The sequence below is a fragment of the Oncorhynchus gorbuscha genome, linkage group LG21 (assembly GCF_021184085.1).
Source record: "Oncorhynchus gorbuscha isolate QuinsamMale2020 ecotype Even-year linkage group LG21, OgorEven_v1.0, whole genome shotgun sequence".
NCBI classification, from domain to species: Eukaryota; Metazoa; Chordata; class Actinopteri; order Salmoniformes; family Salmonidae; genus Oncorhynchus; species Oncorhynchus gorbuscha.
Genome location: NC_060193.1, coordinates 3,627,423 through 3,651,187, shown reverse-complemented (window position 1 = coordinate 3,651,187; position 23,765 = coordinate 3,627,423). Strand labels below are relative to the sequence as shown.

General features: G+C 45.6%; 1 protein-coding gene and 1 pseudogene across 1 annotated transcript; one reads left to right on the top strand and one right to left on the bottom strand.

Annotated features, from left to right (window-relative positions):
• The window catches only part of LOC124008328, a 71,596-nt pseudogene that overhangs the window by 23,171 nt on the left and 24,660 nt on the right, over positions 1–23,765 (bottom strand).
• Positions 4,307–13,175, top strand: LOC124008322 (saxiphilin-like). Its single transcript, XM_046319490.1, has 6 exons — positions 4,307–4,372; positions 6,352–6,415; positions 8,886–9,017; positions 11,199–11,288; positions 12,246–12,380; positions 12,664–13,175. The coding sequence occupies exons 2-6, from the start codon at positions 6,364–6,366 to the stop codon at positions 12,759–12,761; spliced, it is 507 nt and encodes a 168-aa protein (XP_046175446.1). The 5' UTR covers positions 4,307–4,372; positions 6,352–6,363; the 3' UTR covers positions 12,762–13,175.

The following is a 23,765-nucleotide window of genomic DNA, read 5'->3' as shown; positions in this document are numbered from 1 at the left end:
TTGACCGACACACAACAGTTCAACGGAATCTCACTGGAACAGACAATTGTTACATCTATTTCCTATGCAGACTTTCTATATGGAGACAACAACAAAAAAATCAAGTTAATGGGTACATAGTTACTGTATTAAAGCTGAAGGTCAGGAGGAGAGGGTTTGTGTTAGGACAAGAGGAGGAGAGAGAGGTATGGGAGAAATGAGAGGAGGGGAGAGGTTAGGGGACGAGAGGAGGAGGGGAGAGATTAGGGGAGGAGAGGGGTAGGGAAGAGGGGTATAGGAGGGAGGAGTGGAGAAGGGGAGAGAGGAGAGGTTAGGGGAGAGGTTAGGGGAGGAGAGGAGGAGGGGAGAGTCGAGAGGTTAGGGGAGGAGAGGGGTAGGGAAGAGGGGTATAAGAGGGAGGAGTGGAGGAGGGGAGAGAGGAGAGGTTAGGGGAGAGAGGTATAGGAGAGAGGAGAGGTATCTGAGAGAGGAGAGGAGAAGGGGAGAGAGGTATAGGCGAGAGGAGCGGAGGAGGGGCGAGAGGTATAGGCGAGAGGAGAGGAGGAGGGAGAGAGGTATAGGAGAGAGGAGAGGTGGAGGGGAGAGAGGAGAGGTATGGGAGAGAGGAGAGGAGGAGGGGAGAGAGGTATACGGGAGAGAGGTATAGGAGAGAGGAGAGGAGGAGGGGAGAGAGGTATAGGAGAAAGGAGAGGAGGAGGGGAGAGAGGTATAGGAGAGAGGAGAGGAGGAGGGGAGAGAGGTATAGGAGAAAGGAGAGGAGGAGGGGAGAGAGGTATATGAGAGAGGAGAGGTATAGGAGAGAGGAGAGGTATAGGTCGCACTGACCCACGAGCGCAGAGCGCGAGCCCTGGAAACACAGGGCCTGGGTTTCACTGACCCACGAGCGCAGAGCTCAGAGCCCTGGAAACACAGGGCCTGGGTTGCACTGACCCACGAGCACAGAGCGCAGAGCCCTGGAAACACAGGGACTCGGTCGCACTGAACCACGAGCGCAGAGCACAACAAGAACACTCGGCTGCTCTCTAGCACACAGCGAGGCACGTCCGGACCTGTGCTCTGACCCAAGAGCGCAGAGCTGCGAGCCCAGAGCGCAGAGTGGGGAGCTGGGCACAGCCTTGTCACACTCGCCACACTCGCCACAGTCGCAGACTCTCTACTACGCTCCGCGGCACACGCCTCGCCAGTGGCTGACAGGGTCGCTCTGAGCGCAGAGCGAAGAGCGCAGAGCTGCGAGCCCAGAGTGCAGAGCGTGGAGCCGGGCACACGCCGCCACACTCGCAGACTCTACTACGCTCAAAGGCACACACCTCGCCAGTGGCTGGCACGGTCACTCTGACCCCGCCAGCGCAGAGCGGGAGCCCTGGATACACAGGGCCTGGGTCGCTCTGACCCGCGAGCACAGAGCACAGAAAGGGGAGGACAGGACCTGGGTCACCCTGACCCCAGGACCACGGGAGGGTTAAATAAACTTTTTAAGACAACATATTTTCCTACAGGGGTACCATAACAACCATCTTACACAAAACTATTTCAAGACATTCCCAACATAGTACACTGCTTTTGACCAGGGCCTATAGGGTCACAACTAGTCCACTATGTAAGTAATAGGGTTCTATTTGGGACATAGCTCATCCATCTATTCCATTGTCCTGTTTTAAATTGAATCACACTGAGATGATGTGGTTTATGATATTTTTTGTGCAATACTTTTGCACTACGATTATGTAAAAACCCACTACAAACTTCTGCTAACACTGGCCGCCGCTAGCTGAGAATCATTGGTAGCGGTGGGGCAGGCTGTGCCTGTCCTCCTCTTTTTTTTGCATTTTCAATGGTCTGAAAGATGCTGGAAATGAATAGCTTGTTAATGCAAAGACCAGGAAAGTAGATTATTTAAATGAATGGCTCTGGGCATGCAGCCAAACGTTACCAACCACTTTTGGAGCTAACTAGCTGGTGCTCATAACATGGCTAACATTGCCTAGCTAACGAGCTGGTGCTCATAACATGGCTAACATACCTAGCTAACATTACCTAGCTAACGAGTTGGTGCTCATAACATGGCTAACATACCTAGCTAACATTACCTGGCTAACTAGCTGGTGCTCATAACATGGCTAACATTACCTAGCTAACTAGCTGGTGCTCATAACATGGCTAACATACCTAGCTAACATTACCTAGCTAACTAGATGGTGCTCATAACATGGCTAACATTGCCTAGCTAACGAGCTGGTGCTCATAACATGGCTAACATACCTAGCTAACATTACCTAGCTAACGAGCTGGTGCTCATAACATGGCTAACATACCTAGCTAACATTACCTAGCTAACTAGCTGGTGCTCATAACATGGCTAACATACCTAGCTAGCATTACCTAGCTAACTAGCTGGTGCTCATAACATGGCTAACATTGCCTGGCTAACAAGCTTGTGCTCATAACATGGCTAACATTACCTAGCTAACTAGCTGGTGCTCATAACATGGCTAACATTACCTAGCTAACTAGCTGGTGGTCATAACATGGCTAACATTACCTAGCTAACGAGCTGGTGCTCATAACATGGCTAACATTACCTAACTAACTAGCTGGGCTCATAACATGGATAACATTACCTAGCTAACGAGCTGGTGCTCATAACATGGCTAACATTACCTAGCTAACTAGCTGGTGCTCATAACATGGCTAACATTACCTAACTAACTAGCTGGGCTCATAACATGACTAACATTACCTAGCTTAACTAGCTGGTGCTCATAACATGGCTAACATTACCTAGCTAACTAGCTAGTGCTCCCAAATGGAATTCTTATGTCGACAACAGATGAGAGTTGTGATCATAACATTTCTAACATACCTAGCTAACATTACCTAGCTAACAAAACAAGTTATATTAACAGGATAGATAGCTGGCCATTAGTAACATTGGGATGTCAATGAGACAGAGCTCGCTAACCAGCTGAGCCAGCAAGCAATATAACAAAATGAGGAATCACAGGAATCACAGTAGCAAGTATCCCTGGTGCACTGTAAAAATATTTAAAATATTTAGCAATTTAAACTATTAGTTTTTCAATGAAAACTCTACCTTTTATGTAATCCTCTCAATGGATTTCATGTTTCATGAGCTTGTCCAAGGTGTTGGACTTGACGACAGTTGCTACGTCAGTTGCTACGATCAGTTGCCCAACATTCTGGGGCAAAAGATCAATTAGACAGACAGCAGTTAATTCAAATGAATTTAACATTCCAGAACTTATAGTTAAATTGATGCTGCATCTAAAGTCTATCTGGTGACATCACAATGAGGACAAAAGGTTTGCCAGCTCATTATTTATCTCCTTCTGAAATAGCATTGTGTTTCCAAGACATTGTAATGCACTTCAGACTACATCTTCATCAGCTTCAATGAGGTAGAATTAAGTCTCTTCATAACAATATTGTGACCCAATATGTAACACATGAATGTGTTACAAAAGATGAATACCTTCACTTTGAATTGACCCCAACCCTGTCAAATAGGTAGATGTCAGACAGGTCCAGCAGGGTTTGGGCTGGACAGAAAGTATGGAGAATTGAAGGATGAGAGAGAGAGAGAGAGAGAGAGAGAGAGCGGTAGAGAGAGGGAGAGAGAGAGAGAGAGAGAGAGAGGTAGAGAGAGAGCGAGAGAGAGAGAGGTAGAGAGAGAGGTAGAGAGAGAGGTAGAGAGAGAGAGAGAGTGGTAGAGAGGTAGAGAGAGAGAGAGAGAGAGCGAGAGAGAGCGGTAGAGAGAGAGCGAGAGAGAGCGGTAGAGAGAGAGTGAGAGAGAGCGGTAGAGAGAGAGCGGGAGAGAGGTAGAGAGAGAGAGCGAGAGAGAGGTAGAGAGAGAGCGAGAAAAAGGTAGAGAGAGAGCGAGAGAGAGGTAGCGAGAGAGCGAGAGGTAGAGAGAGAGCGAGAGCGAGAGGTAGGGAGAGAGAGAGAGAGCGAGAGGTAGAGAGAGAGAGAGCGAGAGAGAGAGAGAGCGAGAGGTAGAGAGAGGTAGAGAGAGGGAGAGGTAGAGAGAGAGAGGTATAGAGAGAGAGGTAGAGAGAGAGGTAGAGAGAGCTAGAGGTAGAGAGAGAGCTAGAGGTAGAGAGAGAGCGAGAGGTAGAGAGAGAGCGAGAGGTAGAGAGAGAGAGGTAGAAAGAGAGAGAGAGAGAGGTAGAGAGAAAGAGAGAGAGAGGTAGAGAGAGAGGGAGAGAAATTTTGACAAAATAGAGGGAGGGGTCTGACTGGACAAGTCCTTAAAAAAGGAGTTGAGAGAGAGGTAGAACTCAACTCACAGGCAGGACAGAGAGAGACTCAGTGAAGACCTTTGAAGAAGTGAAGCTACAACTGAAGACTTCAGAAGGTGAGATTTCAACATCTGTTCATCTAATACATGTCTATGTCCCAACTGACTTCCCATTCCCTACGTAGTGAGCTACTTTAGACAAGGGTCCATATTACCTTTGTGGCCATGAGCTATTCTCTATTTAGTTCACTGTGGGTCCTGGTCCAAAGTAGTGCACTACGTAGGGGATAAGAAGCCATTTGGGAAGCATCCATGTTCCAATGTCCGTTGGTCGTGTGAGTACCTGTGCCTTGTTGTTTTGGCTTTCGTGCCACTTGTATTGTGCATAGATGATTAGGGCTCTCGTCCCGTGTTGTATCATTGTGTGCTTGTGTTTTCGGGTCTCCTCCTGTGTATTTATTCGAGGTACTCCTCGCTCTTTTGAATGGGTTTCAGCCCTGTGTTTTGTATATGTGTTTGCTTGGTCTTCGTCCCCGTGCCTTTACATGGCACACTGTAATTTGGGAAAATAAAAAACCCTATTACGCATTCCTGTCTCCTTTATAACAATGTGACACTCTCCTCCAGTACCCCCAGCTATACAGTAGGTTATGTACTTAAAGGGATATTGCAATATTTTTGCAAATTATCTGCCAAATTGTGCAGTCAGCAAAACTCATAAAAAGCATTATAAATCTTCACTTACCTTTGCTGATCTTCATCGGAATGCACTCCCAGGACTCCCACAAGAAATGTTTGTTTTGTTCGGTAATGTCCATCATTTATGTCCAAGTAGCTACTTTTGTTAGCGCGTTAGCACGAAGCGCGTTCACTAAAGGCTGACGAAATGTCCAAAAGTTCCGTAACAGTCAGTAGAAACATGTCAAACGATGTATTGAATCCATCTTTAGAATGTTTTTAACATAAATCTCAAATGAATTTCCAATCGTGGGTATTACATGGACTTAAGGTGAGCGATGGAAGAGAGCTCCCTCTCATGTAATTCTCCTCTCATTTGGCCCCCCTTTACAGTAGAGGCATCAGACAAAGTTCTACAGACTGTTGACATCTAATGGAAGCCGTAGGAAGTGCAAACTCGTCCATATCTCACTGTGATTTCAATAGGATTTTGGTTGAAAATCTTCTCAGGTTTTTGCCTGCCATATGAGTTATGTTATACTCGCAGACATCATTCAAATGGTTTTAGAAACTTCAAAGTGTTTTCTATCCAATGTGAATAATCATATGCATATATTATCAACTGGGACTGAGAAGCAGGCAGTTTAATATGGGCACCTCTGTGCACCTTTCATCCAAGCAACTCACTGCCCCTTAAGAAGTTAAGCAGCTGCTACTGTCCTTTCAAATCTAAATGTTTGTTGGGCAGGTTGGTTCCTGCAAGAACCCCCACCAGCTTAGGCGGTTCCTGGAAGACCCCTACCTTCAACGGGGTTCTTAGAAGAACATTTTAAGGGCCATTTTCAGTTCCAAGAACTGTATGGTTTTAAAGAACAGAACTTTAGAACTCCAGTTGAACCCCACATTTTTAGAGCGTACTTGGACTAGGATTCAATAGGCACTCTCACATCTGAGCTATCTTTATTGCAGGTGCATGGTTACAGTTGAGTAAGATGAAGAACACTGTTCTTGCTAGTCTCACTGCTCTAAAGCTGTACGTATCAGCCTCAAAGCCTTCGTCAGAGCCTTCAGTGTTCACAACCTGCACCTCTATGTAGACATTGCTCCACCCACATCCGTTCAATGCATCCAATGGGGTTGGAGTATGAGAGAAAAAGGTGTTACCAAAAATAACTGTGCATTTCATAAGTATTCTAATAAAGTGTGTAGGTGATGTGTCAAACAAGACACAAATAACACAGAGGACATCAACCTATCAAGTTCTCAAATCATTGGGTTCCGTACAATAATAAAACAATAACTTTGGCTGTTATTTCAGTTTTGTACCTAATAGTGGATTTCCTTAACCTCTCCTCTAGTACCCACAGCCATTCCAGATCCTTTAAAATGCTCAACTAATCTCTCTTTCTCTCTCTCAGGAGACTATCACCATGGCGATATTGACTATCATTCTGCTTGTCAGCACGGCTTTTGCTATGGGAGGTAAGCGGGACATTTACATTTTATTTTATTTTATTTCACCTTTATTTAACCAGGTAGGCTAGTTGAGAACAAGTTCTCATTTGCAACTGCGACCTGGCCAAGATAAAGCATCCAGTTTGCTGAGTAGAGTGTTGGAAGCCATTTTGAAGATGACATCGCCGAAGTCGAGGATCGGTAGGATAGTCAGTTTTACTAGGGTAAGCTTGGCGGCGTGAGTGAAGGAGGCTTTGTTGCGGAATAGAAAGCCGACTCTTGATTTGATTTTCGATTGGAGATGTTTGATGTGAGTCTGGAAGGAGAGTTTGCAGTCTAGCCAGACACCTAGGTACTTATAGATGTCCACATATTCAAGGTCGGAACCATCCAGGGTGGTGATGCTAGTCGGGCATGCGGGTGCAGGCAGCGATCGGTTGAAAAGCATGCATTTGGTTTTACTCACGTTTAAGAGCAGTTGGAGGCCACGGAAGGAGTGCTGTATGGCATTGAAGCTCGTTTGGAGGTTAGATAGCACAGTGTCCAATGACGGGCCGAAAGTATATAGAATGGTGTCGTCTGCGTAGAGGTGGATCAGGGAATCGCCCGCAGCAAGAGCAACATCATTGATATATACAGAGAAAAGAGTCGGCCTGAGAATTGAACCCTGTGGCACCCCCATAGAGACTGCCAGAGGACCGGACAGCATGCCCTCCGATTTGACACACTGAACTCTGTCTGCAAAGTAATTGGTGAACCAGGCAAGGCAGTCATCCGAAAAACCGAGGCTATTGAGTCTGCCGATAAGAATATGGTGATTGACAGAGTCGAAAGCCTTGGCGAGGTCGATGAAGACGGCTGCACAGTACTGTCTTTTATCGATGGCGGTTATGATATCGTTTAGTACCTTGAGTGTGGCTGAGGTGCACCCGTGACCGGCTCGGAAACCAGATTGCACAGCGGAGAAGGTACGGTGGGATTCGAGATGGTCAGTGACCTGTTTGTTGACTTGGCTTTCGAAGACCTTAGATAGGCAGGGCAGGATGGATATAGGTCTATAACAGTTTGGGTCCAGGGTGTCTCCCCCTTTGAAGAGGGGGATGACTGCGGCAGCTTTCCAATCCTTGGGGATCTCAGACGATATGAAAGAGAGGTTGAACAGGCTGGTAATAGGGGTTGCGACAATGGCGGCAGATAGTTTCAGAAATAGAGGGTCCAGATTGTCATACCTCACACCATCTCACCAACATCTTAATTAAACATACCACACCTACTTCACACACACTCGTAGGTGTTAATACACAGGTGTGATTTGGAAATGTGTTTCTATTCATTACCGGTTCTCCATGGGACACTCTCTGAGAGGTCAGCCATTATCAACCTGGACACTGGAGAAATGAAGGTTGTGCCTTGCTTAAGGGCACATAGATGGATATATCAACTTGTCAGCTCACTGATTTGAGCTACTGGCCCAACTCTCTAACTGCAGGCTACCTGCCACTCCTCTAGTACCAGAGATGTATATTGGTGTCTAGATGCTGGACTGAGGTATTCTGATATGAATGGTTTGATCATTCAACTGGATGTATCATTGGATTGTCTAGCAAATATCAGGAAATAACACAGATTAAATTTCCAGTATTAGTTTCATCAGCTCTTCTACGAAACTGGAATTTGACTCCACAGGCGTTTTAAACAAGTAGCAGAATTTGACCAGGGCCCTTCGGGAACAGTGTCCTATATAGGATGCAGTCTCCTGACCAGGGCCCAAAGTGGAACAGGGTCCCATATAGGATGCAGGCTCCTTACCAGGGCCCTTCGGGGAACAGGGACCTATATAGGATGCAGTCTCCTGACCAGTGCCCTTCGGGGAACAGGGTCCCATATAGGATGTAGTCTCCTGACCAGGGCCCTTCGGGAACAGGGTCTCATATAGGATGCAGTCTCCTGACCAGGGCCCTTCGGGAACAGGGTCCCATATAGGATGCAGGCTCCTTACCAGTGCCCTTCGGGGAACAGGGTCCTATATAGGATGCAGTGTCCTGACCAGTGCCCTTCGGGGAACAGGGTCCCATATAGGATGCAGTTTCCTGACCAGGGCCATTCGGGGAACAGGGTCCCATATAGGATGCAGTCTCCTGACCAGGGCCCTTCGGGGAACAGGGTCCTATATAGGATGCAGTCTCCTGACCAGGGCCATTCGGGGAACAGGGTCCCATATAGGATGCAGTCTCCTGATCAGGGCCCTTCGGGGAACAGGGTCCTATATAGGATGCAGTCTCCTGACCAGGGCCCTTCGGGGAACAGGGTCCTACATAGGATGCAGTCTCCTGACCAGGGCCCTTCGGGGAACAGGGTCCCATATAGGATGCAGACTCCTGACCAGGGCCCAAAGTGGAAAAGGGTCCCTTATAGAACACAGTCCATGATTCCAGAATGTATATCCACCATTTTTATGTTATGTCCACATTACAATGTATGTTGCCTGTGTGTCCAGATGGTGTGATACAACCCAAGACCCCATGTGAGGAAGCTAGAGATTCCGTGCCACATGGCCAAGTTGGAGTCTACATCCCCACGTGTGACGCCGCTGGACAATACACCCCTGAGCAATGTTGGGGCTCTACAGGTTAAAACACACACACACTATAAATGCTCCAATTCAGTTGAACGTGACAGTTCAATATGTCACAGTAAAATGTGTAAATATTATATATTTAACAGGTTATTAATATGGCTGCAGTCTTTGTACAGGGATCAACATCAGGGGAAATTTCAGAGTGACAAGTAATAGTACTCGATAAAACTCAAACTTTCATTAAAACACACATGCAGGGTACTCAATTAAAGCTACACTCGTTGTGAAGCTAGCCAACATGTCAGGTTTTTTAAATGCGTTTCGGCAAAAGCATGAGAAGCTTTTATCTGATATCATGCAACCCCCCGAAATACACGAAGGGGACGTAAACAAAATAATTTGCGTAGCTGGCGCTACACAAAACACAGAAGTAAAATATAAAACATTCATTACCTTTGACAAGCTTCTTTGTTGGCACTCCTATATGTCCCATAAACATCACAAGTGGGTCTTTTTTTCAATTAAATCGGTCCATGTATACCCAAAATGTCCATTTATGAAGACCGTCAGATCCAGGAAAAAACTCTGTTTCAAAACGCAACGTCATTTTTTTTAATTAAAAAAGTTGCCTATAAACTTTGACAAAACACTTCAAACTACTTTTGTAATCCAACTTTAGGTATTAGTAAACGTTAATAATCGATCAAATTGATCACGGAGCGATCTGTATTCAATAGCAGCAAGTCAACAAATCATGGACGATTTTCTCTCTTCCATAACTTTCTGTTGTGTACTCGATGACAGGAAGTGCCTAATTCTCATTCCACCAAGGATTAACTTAAACTCAATTCCCAACACTGGCGGCATCGTGCGGAAGCTGTAGGAACTGTAAACTGGATCCTATCTATTTTCTCTTGCCATAGACAATACAGAGACTGGCGGAGTGATATTTTTGTGTGTTTTTTGTGCACAGATTTCCTTGGGGTTTTGCCTGCAACAGACGTTCTGTTATAGTCCCCGACATGATTTAACCAGTTTTAGAAACTTCAGAGTGTTTTCTATCCACACATACTTATCATATGCATATACTATATTATCCTGGCATGAGTAGCAGGGCGTTGAAATTTTGCGTGATTTTTAACAAAAAAGCGGAAAAAATTCACACGCTCCTTAACCTCTCTGGCCCACCCGAGACGCAATCGCCCCACCTTGCCAACAATAAATGCAAATGTGCTACGCCAAATGCTAATAGCACTCGTTAAAACTCAAACGTTCATTAAAACTCACATGCAGGGTACTCAATTCAAGCTACACTTGTTGTGAATCTAGCCAACGAGTCAGATTTGTAAAATGCTTTTCGGCGAAAGCATGAGAAGCTATTATCTGATAGCATGCAACACCCCGAAATACCAGAAGGAGACGTAAACCAAGGAATTAGCGTAGCCGGCGCTACACAAAACGCAGAAATAAAATATAAAACATTCATTACCTTTGACGAGCTTCTTTGTTGGCACTCCTATATGTCCCATAAACATCACAATTGGGTCTTTTTTCGATTAAATCGGTCCTTGTATACCCAAAATGTCCATTTATGAAGACCGTCAGATCCAGGAAAAACACTGTTTTTAAACGCAACGTTATTTTTTTTTAATTAAAAAAGTTGCCTTTAAACGTTGACAAAACACTTCAAACTACTTCTGTAATCCAACTTTCGGTATTACTAAACGTTAATAAACGATCAAATTGATCACGGAGCGATCTGTATTCAATAGCTAGAAGTTTTCAAAACGAAGTCCATTTCCTCACGGATATTTTTTCCAGCTGCGCACCTGAAGACAGGATGTGCCATTGACTAATCTGACCAAGGATAAAGGGCCCTGGTAATCACAACACTGGCGACATCGTGTGGAAGCTGTAGGAATTGCAAGCTCAGTCCCATCATTTATTTCAAGCCATAGACAATACCGAGACTGGCAGATTGATTTTTTCTTTGTCGAATTTGTGATCAGGTTTCCTTGCGATTTTGACCACGGAACTCGTTCTGTTATAGTCACAGACACCATTGAACCAGTTCTAGAAACTTCAGAGTGTTGTCTATGCACACATACTAATCATATGCATATACTATATTCCTGGCATGAGTAGCAGGACGTTGAAATGTTGCGTGATTTTTAACAGAATTTTGAAAAAAGTAGCCCGATCTCTAATTAACTTAACATGTCTTTCTGGTAGGTTACTGTTGGTGTGTGACCAGTTCTGGACAGTATATCCCGGGTACTGAGACTCCACCAGGCACTGCTCCAGTCATCTGTTCCACCCAGAGTAAGTGAGGCCCTGTGGTCTCATCCAACACCATCACCACTTTAAACTCCAACACATCACTACTCTTGCTTCCTAAATGGGACCTCTTTATGCTTTCTTGACAAGATGCTAAACTGATTTCTGTATCATGATCTCTCTTCTTCCTGTGTCATTATCTCTCTTCTTCCTGTGTCATTATCTCTTTTCTTCCTGTGTCATTATCTTTCTTCTTTCTTCCTGTGTCATTATCTTTCTCTTCTTCCTGTGTTTTTCCACTTCCGACCATTCAGGTCATTAACCCTCATCCTCCACCATACCATCAGAATTGACAGCCATATTGTTGTCATTCCAGCACAGCTGTTGCTTCACCAACTATTTCTGAATATTCTGCATTTTTTTCTTTACTACTCGCCGCCATTTCGAACCTCCAACTCTCCGTGCGGGGTTCCAGAGGGAGGGTTCTGACTGGACGGGTCCTTAAAAAGGAGAGGGAGAATTTAACTCACAGGCAGGACAGAGGGAGAGACCCAGTGAAGATCTCTGAAGTAGTGAAGCAACAACTGAATATTTCAGAAATGTACATCTGAAATGGCTTCCTATTCCATATAGGGCACTTCTCCTGACCAGGGCCCTTCGGGGAACAGGGTCCCATATAGGATGCAGTCTCCTGACCAGGGCCCTTCGGGAACAGGGTCCCATATAGGATGCAGTCTCCTGACCAGGGCCCTTCGGGGAACAGGGTCCTATATAGGATGCAGTCTCCTGACCAGGGCCCAAAGTGGAACAGGGTCCCATAGGTGAACAGGGCCCATAGGGGAACAGGGTCCCACAGGTTAACAGGGGCCGATAGGGGAACAGGGGCCCATAGGGGACGCAACCCAAGATTCCAGATGCAGCCAGAGCTTCCAGGATGTTTGTCCAGCAATGTATGTTATATTATGTAATGTCATCGTTATAAAGAATGTTATCTGTGTTTAGATGGTATGATACGACCCAAGACCCCCTGTGAGATTGCTAGAGAAAATGCTTTGAAAAAAGTCAGGCCTGGAGTCTACATCCCCACGTGTGACAACGATGGACAATACAAACCTGAGCAATGTTCAGGCTCTACAGGTTACCACACACACACACACACACACACACACACACACACACACACACACACACACACACACACACACACACACACACACACACACACACACACACACACACACACACACACACACACACACACACACACACACACACACACACACACACACACACACACACACACACACACACACACACTATAAGTGCTCCAATTGAGTTGAACGTGACAATTCAACATGTTACAGTAAAATGTGTAAATATGATATATTTAACAGGTTATTAACATGTCCATTTCTGGTAGGTTACTGCTGGTGTGTGAACAGTTCTGGACAGAAGATCCCGGGTACTGAGACTCCACCAGGCACTGCTAGAATCAACTGTTCCACCAAGTGGAAATAAGGCCCTGTGGTCTCATCCAACACCATCACCACTTTAAACTCCAACACATCACTACTCTTGATTCCTACATTGGCACTTTTTATGCTTTCTTTACAAGAATCTCCTATGATTTCAGTGTCATGATCTCTCTTCTTCCTGTGTCCCTCTGTCATGACATCTCTTCAACTTTTCTAATTTAATTCTAATTATGGCAGCTGTGGTCCTCCAAAGACATCAAAATGTAATTCCAATATATACAGGAGTTCAGCAGAGTCCAGAATCAGAACCATGCTACTCTGAGTCTGAAGAATTGTTCCAGACCACAGAGGGATGAAAGATCCCTTGACTGATTCTACATCGTCACATTTCACTAAATCATTCCCTTGTTTGCTTCATGCATTATATCACCCTGTAAAATAAAGTACATGCTCTTCATCTTTACACGAGTAAATGTTGTATTAGAACTTGTACACTATGCATTCAGGCAGGTCGCATTCTCCAAACAGATGTCAAAGAAAAGCTCTCGCACGCACGCACGCACGCACGCACGCACGCACGCACGCACACACACACACACACACACACACACACACACACACACACACACACACACACACACACACACACACACACACACACACACACACACACACACACACACACACACACACACACACACACACACACACACACACACACACACAGCAAGGATGGAGTGACACAGTGTGGGGCTCTGATACACACAGAGCCTGCAATGGTTACCTTTGTTCAAACTATCAAAGAACAGTCACACCTAGAGCTCTGAAAATTTAGAAACCTGTTATAGAGCTCAAGTCGATAGTGCATGATGAGTTATGTGGCTCTAGAACGTTCTCAGATTGAGAAACAGCCTCGTACATTTGCAATAACTTCAATTAATTTTGACCATTACGAGAATAACGACATTTAGAAAAGTCCCAGAGTCACAAGACTAGGTGCATTAAAACTGCCTCGGCCCATAAAGATGGACCCCAACGTTTGTGTCCGATAGCTCATTCAGGGACCCCGTAGCAACTCCCGGAAAATGTGGATTATCAGCACCAATTAAGGTCGCTGCTCGGGCTCCAAATTACCTATTGAGCCGAAACTTGGTATTCGAGGTCGCCTCAGCTAGGCCTACACATAATGTCAGAACTGGACCCGCAGCTAGATAGTAACTACGTGTTATATGCTTTTATTATGGTTTAACCTTTTGTGACTAGGGGGCAGTATTTTCATTTTTGGAAAAATAACGTTCCCGTAGTAAATGGGATATTTTGTCAGGACAAGATGCTAGAATATTCATATAATTGACAGCTTAGGATAGGAAACACTCTAAAGTTTCCAAAACTGTCAAAATATTGTCTGTGAGTATAACAGAACTGATATTGCAGGCGAAAGCCTGAGAAAAATCCAATCCGGAAGTGCCCCAGGTTTTGAAAGCGCTGTGTTCCAATGACTCCCTATTCAGCTGTGAATATAACATCAACGAGCTTACGCTCTCTACATATTCCCCAAGATGTCTACAGCACTGTGACGTAGTTTTACACATTTCTGTAGAAGAAAATGAACTTTGGCTGTCGACCTGGGAGTCTCGTCAGTGAAAACATCCGAAGTTCAAAGGTAAACAATTTAATTTGATTGCTTTTCTGATTTCCGTGACAAGGTTGTGTTTCGTGAGTGTGTTATTTGTGTGTGTTATTTCAGAAAATCACAGAAAATCACAGAAATCTCGCAGAGCTCCGAAGCACACTTTGAAAAGATTCGTATGAACACGCTGAACTGGATCTGTAACTGTTTAAAAAATATATATATTTTTGAACATCACCAATTTGACATTGTATGATTTCTCTTAAATGACGACAGATAAATGGCTGGTTCTTTTTTATTGACACTGGAGGCTCCTTGACTTAGACGTGAAGCGGAAAAATTATTGCTCTATTTTCATTTTGGACCTTTAAATCACAGAAAAATGGCCATAACTCAAAAACCGTTAAGGCCTAGACGCCATCTTGTTCGTGGCCAACTGCCCATTATGCCAAACCTACGCTCGTCTTCAAAGTCTTTTACGTTTTGGAGATAAAGCCACGTCGTGATTCGTGATGTTTTGTACATTTGCAATATGATTCCATGCGAACCTGTTGTCGGGATAGCGGAAAAATGACCAAAATTTTATTATTTTATGAAACGGAAACCGAATGTCCGAGAGAGTTCATTTGATGCCTTCCCGGTAGATAAGGCCCGACGCCGTCCGCGAATTTTACAAATGTTTTCGGACGTCTAGTAAGGGACCGTACATTTGCAATATGGACTTTCTCACTAACCATATGGCGAATGTGAAAATGTTCCCTTAATGTATGAAATGTCTATTTATGTTGTAAATGTGAACATGAATTAACGCTGTCACTTTAGACTCCTCTTGTTTTATTCTTGTACGGAACCCAATGATTTATGAGAACTTACTTGATAGGTTGATGCCCTCTGTGTGATTTGTGTCTTGTTTGACACATCACCTACACACTTTATTAGAATACTTGTGAAATGCACAGTTAATTTTGGTAAAAAAAAATTCTCTCATACTCCAACCCCATCGGATGCATTGAACGGATGTGGGTGGAGCAATGTCTACACAGAGGTGCAGGTTGTGAACACTGAAGGCTCTGACGAAGGCTTTGAGGCTGATACGTACAGCTTTAGAGCAGTGAGACTAGCAAGAACAGTGTTCTTCATCTTACTCAACTGTAACCATGCACCTGCAATAAAGATAGCTCAGATGTGAGAGTCCAAGTACGCTCTAAAAATGTGGGGTTCAACTGGAGTTCTAAAGTTCTGTTCTTTGAAACCATACAGTTCTTGGAACTGAAAATGGCCCTCAAAAGGTTCTTCTAAGAACCCCACAGAAGGTGGGTGTCATCAAGGAACCTCCTTAGCTGGTGGGGGTTCTTGCAGGAACCTTCCTGCCCAACAAACATTAAGATTTGAAAGGACAGTAGAAGCTGCTTAACTTCTTAAGGGGCAGTGAGTTCCTTGGATGAAAGGTGCACAGAGGAGCCCATATTAAACTGCCTGCTTCTCAGTCCCAGTTGCTAATATATGCATATGATTATTCACATTGTATAGAAAACACTTTGAAGTTTCTAAAACCGTTTGAATGATGTCTGTGAGTATAACATAACTCATATGGCAGGCAAAAACCTGAGAATATTTTTAACCAAGATCCTATTGAAATCACAGCGAGATATGGATGAGTTTGCACTTCCTACGGCTTCCACTGGATACCAACAGTCTGTAGAACTTTGTCTGATGCCTCTAATGTAAAGGGGGCAAAATGAAAGGAGAATCAGTCAGGTCTGCCATGACCTGACAATGCGCATTCACATGAGAGGGAGCTCTGTTCCATCGCTCATCTGAAGTCCATGTAATTCTCTGATTGGAACTTTATTTGAGATTTATGTTAAAAACATTCTAAAGATAGTTTCAATACATCGCTTGACATGTTTCTACTGACTGTTACGGAACTTTTGGACATTTCGTCAGCCTTTAGTGAACGCGCTTCATGCTAACAAAAGTAGCTACTTGGACATTAATGATGGACATTACCGAACAAAACAAACATTTCTTGTGGGAGTCCTTGGAGTGCATTCCGACGAAGATCAGCAAAGGTAAGTGAAGATTTATAATGCTTTTTATGAGTTTTGTTGACTGCACAATTTGGCAGTGAACTGTATGGCTTCCTTTTGTGGCTGAACCCTGTTTTCAGATGATTGAATATTGTGTTTTGCTGTAAAGCTTTTTGAAATCTGACAAAGCGGTTGCATTAAGAACAAGTGTATCTTTAGTTCTATTTAAAACATGTATCGTTCATCAAAGTTCATGACTATGTTATTTGACTTGGTTCTCTGCAATTTCTATGGATACTTTGGAGGCATTTCTGAACATAGTGCCAATGTAAACTGAGGTTTTTGTATATAAATATTAACTTTATTGAACAAAACATGTATTGTGTAACATGAAGTCTATGAGTGCCATCTGATGAAGATCAAAGGTTAGTGATTAATTTGATCCCTTTCTGCTTTTTGTGACTGATTTTGCGGTGACATAACAATCGCTTGTGGTGATTTCGCTGAAAAGCCTATTTGAAATCGGACACTTTAGTGGGATTAACAAGATAACCTTTAAAATGGTATGACACACATGTATGAGGAATTTTAATTGAGATGTTTGAATTTGACGAGGCATGTCAATTGGTATGTTATGCAGATCACATTTACCATCCACCTCCTTTACTACCACCTGGGCCTCTACGTTATTGACAAAGTATTACAACTATTAGCAAAAGTTGTCACCACGAAAACCAAGGTATGAAATCTGAGCTTGTTTTGTAAATCTCTATAATTAAAATGTTCAAGGACCAGATTTCATTCCTCCCTACACCGCTGATGACTAACTGGAATACTGTTGGATGTTGCAGTGCATGGTGAGCATTCTGGCTGTGGATAGAGATCAACACCCCAGATATTAAACATTGGGCTTGAAGCTCTGCTGGCTTTTCACCTCGTGATTTTATTTTATCTTCCAGGATCACTTAAGGGGTTCTCTGAACATAGGGGTTCCCTGTAGTTACATTGGCACGTTACGGTCAGTAGTTCCAAAACAGCCAGTGATTTTGCAGACCCACATCAATTGAAATAAATACTCAAACAATGCAAAGATACAATTGTCATGCATGTAATTTTAGATCCACTTCCTTATTAAATGGCACAAAGGGAGGCTATGGAACATGGAGTTAAAATTGAAGCCACTTCCTGGATTGATATTCCTCAGCGTTTCACCTGCAATATCAGTTGTGTTATACACAGACAATATTTTGACAGTTTTGGAAACTTGAATGTTTTCTATCCAAAACTAATATGCATATATTAGCAACTGAGACTGAGGAGCTGGCTGTTTACAATGGGCACCTTTTGCACTTCAGTATCCTAAACATACTGTGTCATTTCACAGGTCTACATTTACAAAGTTAGGCACAATGACAGTTATGTCCTGGTGCCACAGTCAAGCATAGCACTTGCAACATAAAGGTAGTGGGTTTGAGTCCCACAGGGGACAGGAAGAAAGAGAACCAACTACAACATGTGTTATGTGTCATGCAGGTGAAAGAGGACCCAAAAGCGACTTAACAGAAACAGAGTTTATTTAAGTCCAAAACGGAATAACAGAAATCCTCTAGACTTGTAGAGGGGAACAACTGGAGAAGCGGCCACAGACTGCAGGTCGCTTCGGGTAGGCGCAGGCCGTAGTCGACAGAGACACCTGCTCACACGCAGCATCTGATGAAGGCAAAAACACGACAGGACAGGGCGAAACGCAATCACAGCATGGTGAATACAATACAAGGAACCGACGGGACAGGAACGGATCACAAAGGAATAAATAGGGACTCTAATCAGGGGAAAGGATCGGGAACAGGTGTGGGAAGACTAAATGATGATTAGGGGAATAGGAACAGCTGGGAGCAGGGACGGAACGATAGAGAGAAGAGAGAGCGAGAGAGTGAGAGAGGGAGGGGGAGAGAGAGGGATAGAAGGACGGAAAGAACCAAATAAGACCAGCAGAGGGAAACGAATAGCATGGGGAGCACAGGGACAAGACATGATAATAAATGACAAACATGACAGTACCCCCACTCACCGAGCGCCTCCTGGCGCACTCGAGGAGGAATCCTGGCGGCAACGGAGGAAATCATCGATGAGTGAACGGTCCAGCACGTCCCGAGACGGAACCCAACTCCTCTCCTCAGGACCGTAACCCTCCCAATCCACTAGGTATTGGTGACCCCGTCCCCGAGAACGCATGTCCATAATCTTATGTACCTTGTAAATAGGTGCGCTCTCGACAAGGACGGGAGGGGGAGGGAAGACGAACGGGGGTGCGAAGAAAGGGCTTAACACAGGAGACATGGAAGACAGGATGGACGCGACGAAGATGTCGCGGAAGAAGCAGTCGCACAGCGACAGGATTGACGACCTGGGAGACACGGAACGGACCAATGAACCGCGGAGTCAACTTACGAGAAGCTGTCGTAAGAGGAAGGTTGCGAGTGGAAAGCCACACTCTCTGGCCGCAACAATACCTTGGACTCTTAATCCTGCGTTTATTGGCGGCTCTCACCGTCTGTGCCCTGTAACGGCAAAGTGCAGACCTCACCCTCCTCCAGGTGCGCTCACAACGTTGGACAAACGCTTGAGCGGAGGGAACGCTGGACTCGGCAAGCTGGGATGAGAACAGAGGAGGCTGGTAACCCAGACTACTCTGAAACGGAGATAACCCGGTAGCAGACGAAGGAAGCGAATTGTGAGCGTATTCTGCCCAGGGGAGCTGTTCTGCCCAAGACGCAGGGTTTCTGAAAGAAAGGCTGCGTAGTATGCGACCAATCGTCTGATTGGCCCTCTCTGCTTGACCGTTAGACTGGGGATGAAACCCGGAAGAGAGACTGACGGACGCACCAATCAAACGACAGAACTCCCTCCAAAACTGTGACGTGAATTGCGGGCCTCTGTCTGAAACGGCGTCTAACGGAGGCCATGAATTCTGAATACATTCTCAATAATGATTTGTGCCGTCTCCTTAGCGGAAGGAAGTTTAGCGAGGGGAATGAAATGTGCCGCCTTAGAGAACCTATCGACAACCGTCAGAATCACAGTCTTCCCCGCAGACAAAGGTAGACCGGTAATGAAGTCTAAGGCAATGTGAGACCATGGTCGAGAAGGAATGGGGAGCGGTCTGAGACGACCGGCAGGAGGAGAGTTACCCGACTTAGTCTGCGCGCAGTCCGAACAAGCAGCCACGAAACGGCGCGTGTCACGCTCCTGAGTCGGCCACCAAAAGCGCTGGCGAATAGACGCAAGAGTGCCTCGAACACCGGGATGACCCGCTAACTTGGCAGAGTGAGCCCACTGAAGAACAGCCAGACGAGTGGAAACAGGAACGAAAAGGAGGTTACTAGGACAAGCGCGCGGCGACGCAGTGTGCGTGAGTGCTTGCTTAACCTGTCTTTCAATTCCCCAGACTGTTAACCCGACAACACGCCCATAAGGAAGAATCCCCTCGGGATCAGTAGAAGCCACAGAAGAACTAAACAGACGGGATAAGGCATCAGGCTTGGTGTTCTTGCTACCCGGACGGTAAGAAATCACAAACTCGAAACGAGCGAAAAACAACGCCCAACGAGCTTGACGGGCATTAAGTCGTTTGGCAGAACGGATGTACTCAAGGTTCTTATGGTCTGTCCAAACGACAAAAGGAACGGTCGCCCCTCCAACCACTGTCGCCATTCGCCTAGGGCTAAGCGGATGGCGAGCAGTTCACGGTTACCCACATCATAGTTGCGCTCAGATGGCGACAGGCGATGAGAAAAATAAGCGCAAGGATGAACCTTATCGTCAGACTGGAAGCGCTGGGATAGAATGGCTCCCACGCCTACCTCTGAAGCGTCAACCTCGACAATGAATTGTCTAGTGACGTCAGGAGTAACGAGGATAGGAGCGGACGTAAAACGTTCTTTTAGAAGATCAAAAGCTCCCTGGGCGGAACCGGACCACTTAAAACACGTCTTGACAGAAGTAAGAGCTGTGAGAGGGGCAGCAACTTGACCGAAATTACGAATGAAACGCCGATAGAAATTAGCGAAACCTAAAAAGCGCTGCAACTCGACACGTGACCTTGGAACGGGCCAATCACTGACAGCTTGGACCTTAGCGGAATCCATCTGAATGCCTTCAGCGGAAATAACGGAACCGAGAAAAGTAACGGAGGAGACATGAAAAGAGCACTTCTCAGCCTTTACGTAGAGACAATTCTCTAAAAGGCGCTGTAGAACACGTCGAACGTGCTGAACATGAATCTCGAGTGACGGAGAAAAAATCAGGATATCGTCAAGATAGACAAAAACAAAAATGTTCAGCATGTCTCTCAGAACATCATTAACTAATGCCTGAAAAACAGCTGGCGCATTGGCGAGACCGAACGGCAGAACCCGGTACTCAAAATGCCCTAACGGAGTGTTAAACGCCGTTTTCCACTCGTCCCCCTCTGATGCGCACGAGATGGTAAGCGTTACGAAGGTCCAACTTAGTAAAGCACCTGGCTCCCTGCAGAATCTCGAAGGCTGATGACATAAGGGGAAGCGGATAACGATTCTTAACCGTTATGTCATTCAGCCCTCGATAATCCACGCAGGGGCGCAGAGTACCGTCCTTCTTTTAACAAAAAGAACCCCGCCTCGGCCGGAGAAGAAGAAGGCACTATGGTACCGGCGTCAAGAGACACAGACAAATAATCCTCGAGAGCCTTACGTTCGGGAGCCGACAGAGAGTATAGTCTACCTCGAGGAGGAGTGGTCCCCGGAAGGAGATCAATACTACAATCATACGACCGGTGAGGAGGAAGGGAGTTGGCTCGGGACCGACTGAAGACCGTGCGCAGATCATGATATTCCTCCGGCACTCCTGTCAAATCGCCAGGTTCCTCCTGAGAAGTAGGGACAGAAGAAACGGGAGGGATGGCAGACATTAAACACTTCACATGACAAGAAACGTTCCAGGATAGGATAGAATTACTAGACCAATTAATAGAAGGATTATGACATACTAGCCAGGGATGACCCAAAACAACAGGTGTAAACGGTGAACGGAAAATCAAAAAAAGAAATAGTCTCACTGTGGTTACCAGATACTGTGAGAGTTAAAGGTAGTGTCTCAAATTTGATACTGGGAAGATGACTACCATCTAAGGCAAACATGGGCGTAGGCCTGTCTAACGGTCTGAAAGGAATGCTATGTTTCCGAACCCATGCTTCGTCCATGAAACAACCCTCAGCCCCAGAGTCAATCAAAGCACTGCATGTAGCACCCGAACCGGTCCAGCGTAGATGGACCGACATAGTAGTACAAGATCTAGATGAAGGGACCTGAGTAGTAGCGCTCACCAGTAGCCCTCCGCTTACTGATGGGCTCTGGCCTCTTACTGGACATGAATTAACAAAATGTCCAGCAACTCCGCAATAGAGGCACAGGCGGTTGGTGATCCTCCGTTCCCTCTCCTTATTCGAGATGCGAATCCCTCCCAGCTGCATGGGCTCAGTCTCAAAGCCAGAGAGGGGAGATGGTTGCGATGCGGAGCAGGGAAACACCGTTGATGCGAGCTCTCTTCCACGAGCCCGGTGACGAAGATCTACCCGTCGTTCTATGCGGATGGCGAGAGCAATCAAAGAATCCACATCTGATGGAACCTCCCGGGAGAGAATCTCATCCTTAACCACTGCGTGGAGTCCCTCCAGAAAACGAGCGAGCAGCGCCGGCTCGTTCCACTCACTAGAGGCAGCAAGAGTGCGAAACTCAATGGAATAATCCGTTATGGACCGTTCACCTTGGCATAAGGAAGCCAGGGCCCTAGAAGCCTCCCCACCAAAAACTGAACGGTCAAAAACCCGAATCATCTCCTCTTTAAAGTTCTGGAATTTGTTAGAGCAATCAGCCCTTGCCTCCCAGATAGCTGTGCCCCATTCTCGAGCCCGGCCAGTAAGGAGTGAAATGACGTAAGCAACCCGAGCTCTCTCTCTAGAGTATGTGTTGGGTTGAGAGAGAACACAATCTCACACTGCGTGAGAAAGGAGCGGCACTCAGTGGGCTGCCCGGAGTAGCAAGGTGGGTTATTAACCCTAGGTTCTGGAGGCTCGGCAGGCCAGGAAGTAACAGGTGGCACGAGACGTAGACTCTGGAACTGTCCAGAGAGGTCGGAAACCTGAGCAGCCAGGTTCTCCACGGCATGGCGAGCAGCAGACAATTCCTGCTCGTGTCTGCCGAGCATGGCTCCTTGGATCTCGACGGCAGTGTAACGAGCGTCTGAAGTCGCTGGGTCCATTCCTTGGTCGGTTCCTTCTGTCATGCAGGTGAAAGAGGACCCAAAAGCGACTTAACAGAAACAGAGTTTATTTAAGTCCAAAACGGAATAACAGAAATCCTCTAGACTTGTAGAGGGGAACAACTGGAGAAGCGGCCACAGACTGCAGGTCGCTTCGGGTAGGCGCAGGCCGTAGTCGACAGAGACACCTGCTCACACGCAGCATCTGATGAAGGCAAAAAACACGACAGGACAGGGCGAAACGCAATCACAGCATGGTGAATACAATACAAGGAACCGACGGGACAGGAACGGATCACAAAGGAATAAATAGGGACTCTAATCAGGGGAAAGGATCGGGAACAGGTGTGGGAAGACTAAATGATGATTAGGGGAATAGGAACAGCTGGGAGCAGGGACGGAACGATAGAGAGAAGAGAGAGCGAGAGAGTGAGAGAGGGAGGGGGAGAGAGAGGGATAGAAGGACGGAAAGAACCAAATAAGACCAGCAGAGGGAAACGAATAGCATGGGGAGCACAGGGACAAGACATGATAATAAATGACAAACATGACATTATGATGCAGAGGTTCAGGTGAAGTGTTACAGGTTGTACTTAGTGCCAATTTGACACAGGTTTTGTACTTAATATCTGTTTGACAAATACATGTTGGGATGCTAATGTACCTTTTAGAAAGCTCTCAACATGGGACAATTTCAGCAGTATGATTCATAGTCAATAACTCATGAGACATAAAAATAGAGTCCACATTTTATTGGCTGCAAACAATTCCTCAACATTTGTGTAGTAACAGACTTAATTTAACAGCAACTAAGTATTTTGACGTTACCATGAAGTATTAAGGGTGCAGACACTACGGAATAGCATTGCTGATTCTAATGTATAGTCTGGCGGAGAGGCAGGAGTCTCAGGGAGCATACAGAGGGCAAGCTCCTTCCACATAAAGCATTGTTCCAGCGCTTCTGACCTGAAGACGAAACACAGAACACATATACTCAGCTGTACAGACAGTATGAAAGTCCACAGGAGACATTCAGTAGTTAAATGAACGAGGAATAATTTTAATTTGATGACTGGATCAGTGAAT